Raw genomic sequence first — 2,883 nt, 5'->3', positions numbered from 1 at the left:
ATGAGTGAGTGAGTGTGTGTGTGTGTGTGAGTGAGTATGAGTGTGTGTGTGTGTGGCTAACAGGCGGCTCGTCTGTCCCGCAGGACCGATGGTGCTTCACCTCATGCTGCCGGACACCAGACAGATGTATGAGCTGGAGAAGCTGTGGACGCTGCGCTCGTATGACGAACAGCTGAAGCGCATCCCGCCGGAAACTCTTCCCTCAGACTTCATCTATGACATCAAACCCGCGTGAGCCACGACCCGCTGCTCACAGACTGACGTCGCTGATGATCAATGTAGAAAAATCAACAGTGACTTTTCATATTGAACAAGGACAAGTCGTCTGAAATATCAAGTTTTGAGCTGCTAATTTTGAATAAAATGAATTCACAAATATTGTGCGAGTCTACTATGAATTTGTCAATAACTTTTGGTTGTGGAATCAATGATACATACTAGATATGGAATGACTATAATAACAAAGATAACTATGATGATGATAATTATAACTAATGATAACAACAGTGATTAAAGGGGCCTCCACCTCCACTTTGTGGTCTCAGGAAAACTGAATACAGGAGGAATATGTCAAAGTCATTTATATGTGCCATACCTCCTGCTGCCTGCAGGTGGCGCTATGACTATAACTGAATATTGGCCTTTAGATGTCTTCAGGCCAGGACTCTTATCAAACACTGAGACTGGACACTGCATGTTTTAGATAGTGTTTACTTCCTGTAGCCAGCAGGTGGCGCTATGACTATAACTGAATATTGGCATGCATTCAGGACAGGACTCCTATCAAACGTGAAGTTTGGGGCGGATCAGACATTGTATGCATGAGTTAAGTACTTTTAACAATTTAACATTACACTGACCAAATTTTGTGCCGATCTGATTAAATCTCTAGGAGGAGTTCGTTAAAATACAACGCCTGAAAATGGCAAAAACGACAAATTTGCAGAGAAAATTCAAAATAACTGACTTCCTGTTTGGTTTCGGATTTTGCTCCAAGAGACTTTTTTGTAGGTATCGGTGCGTTACATGTGTCTACCGAATTTCGTACATGTATGCGAAACGTAGCTCGAGGCGCACTTCGTTGAAAGTGTATAGGTGGCGCTATCGAGCCGTTCTGCCACACCCACATCAGACGTGTGCAAAGTTTCATGAGTTTTCAAGCATGTTTAGGCCCTCAAAAATCAGATTCATTTTGGAGAATAATAATAATAATAAACAGCAATTCCAAGTTTCGGATTTTGCTCCAAGAGACTTTTTTGTAGGTATCGGTGCGTTACATGTGTCTACCGAATTTCGTACATGTATGCGAAACGTAGCTCGAGGCGCACTTCGTTGAAAGTGTATAGGTGGCGCTATCGAGCCGTTCTGCCACACCCACATCAGACGTGTGCAAAGTTTCATGAGTTTTCATGCATGTTTAGGCCCTCAAAAATCAGATTCATTTTGGAGAATAATAATAATAATAATAATAAACAGCAATTCCAATTATAACTAACAATAACTATAACAACTATACTTATAACTAACAATACAGTAATAATAATAACAACTGCGATAACAGTAATTATAAATAATAAATAAAAACAAAACTATAATGACAGTAATGATAACTATAACGATGACTAAAGAATGTTCTGTTCTAATCGTGCTGCAGTCGCTTTAAATGCTCTTTAAAGCAGGATGGATTCCAATTGGCTGTCAGTGATTCCGGTGATATATCACTCTGTGTTGTTATCATTGTAATTGTGACGTGAACTCACCGTTCTCTTAGAGTCAGAGCGATTATTACACCCTTATGGTTCTTTATCGTTCTTGGTGTGAAGGGACGTTTGGAGGAAATTAAACAGGAAGCAGTGTGTGAGTCAATGCGTGTGTTTATTTGTCAAGAGAATCTCACAGAGGAAGTCATTACAAATCAACCCGATGAAGAGAAAGTAAAGCAGAGTGATGAGAGACACGCGATCCTGCAGCGTCACTCCTCCATCTACCCATAATCCCACGGGACAGTCTTCAGGAGGCATGAACGTGTGTGTGTGTGTGTGTGTGTGTGTGTGTTTACGGTGCCATCCAGAAGGGCATGGGCCGCGTCTGCGTCTGTGTTTTGGGCCGTGAGGGCGGTGATGAAGGGCAGCGGTACATCCATCCTGCGGCTCCGGCTGCTCTGGAGGGTCCATGATCCTCTTCTTCATCGGAGGAGTCTCCAGCGTACGCCACCAGCCCCGTCCTCGCGCGCTTCACCTGCGGCTCTGACGAGAGAGACCAGAAACACAGACAAACAACACGCCACAGCAGCACAGAGTTAATCAAACACGGGATTGGAGTGCGACGGATGACAGCCGCACGTCATTTGGGGGTGTCCAATCAGGAGGCGGCGTCGAGGAGCCAGGCCCCACCCCCGCCACAGGATCCGGACACATGAAAGAGAGGGAAAAAACACAGAGAAAGAGAGAGAACACAGAACACAAGAGAGACGGCCGTTAGTGCGGCAGCCACATGGCTGATGACATCACCGCTCGGGGGAGGAGCTTCACTCAACACATCTGACCAATGAGGGGCGGAGAAGCTGAAGCGTGTCATTTCATGAGGAAGCGAGACGCTTCAGCTTTACCTGTAGCTAGCGTACAGTCCTCCGCCGCCGCTGCAGCCTCACATCTGCATGCAGAGAGCCGTCAGCGTGAGTGATTATTAACGAGCTGCGTGAGGCGGCGGTCTTACCCAGGAGGCTCGGCGCTGGCGTCTTCTCGTCTGCTTTCTGAGCTCTCGGACCACTGACTGGAGCCAGTGCACACGGAGGAGGCATGAGTCTGCTGCTGCTGTTGCGCACACACACACACACACATACACACACAGACACACACACAGAGACACACACACACACACACA

At 46.0% G+C, this 2,883-nt stretch overlaps 2 protein-coding genes across 2 annotated transcripts in view; one reads left to right on the top strand and one right to left on the bottom strand.

The window, feature by feature from the left end:
• The window catches only part of malsu1 (mitochondrial assembly of ribosomal large subunit 1), a gene marked incomplete at its 5' end in the record, with an annotated part of 976 nt that extends 598 nt beyond the window's left edge, over window positions 1–378 (top strand). Inside the window, one exon of the mRNA XM_016559008.1 lies at window positions 51–378. Within this exon, the coding sequence (XP_016414494.1) occupies window positions 51–235 (185 nt within the window). The remainder of the gene's footprint in view (window positions 1–50) is intronic.
• Window positions 379–1,835: 1,457 nt separating this feature from the next.
• Window positions 1,836–2,883, bottom strand: part of khdc4 (KH domain containing 4, pre-mRNA splicing factor) — a 7,706-nt gene continuing 6,658 nt past the window's right edge. The window contains exons 12-13 of the mRNA XM_016559007.1: window positions 2,716–2,816; window positions 1,836–2,246 (exon numbers count right to left, since the gene is read on the bottom strand). Coding sequence (XP_016414493.1) covers window positions 2,056–2,246; window positions 2,716–2,816 — 292 coding nt within the window. The 3' untranslated portion in view covers window positions 1,836–2,055. The remainder of the gene's footprint in view (window positions 2,247–2,715; window positions 2,817–2,883) is intronic.

This window comes from Sinocyclocheilus rhinocerous, unplaced genomic scaffold (assembly GCF_001515625.1).
Source record: "Sinocyclocheilus rhinocerous isolate Xijiao unplaced genomic scaffold, SAMN03320098_v1.1 scaffold828, whole genome shotgun sequence".
NCBI classification, from domain to species: domain Eukaryota; kingdom Metazoa; phylum Chordata; class Actinopteri; order Cypriniformes; family Cyprinidae; genus Sinocyclocheilus; species Sinocyclocheilus rhinocerous.
The sequence above is the reverse complement of the archived record's forward strand: the minus strand, read 5'-3'. Positions and strand labels throughout refer to the sequence as shown.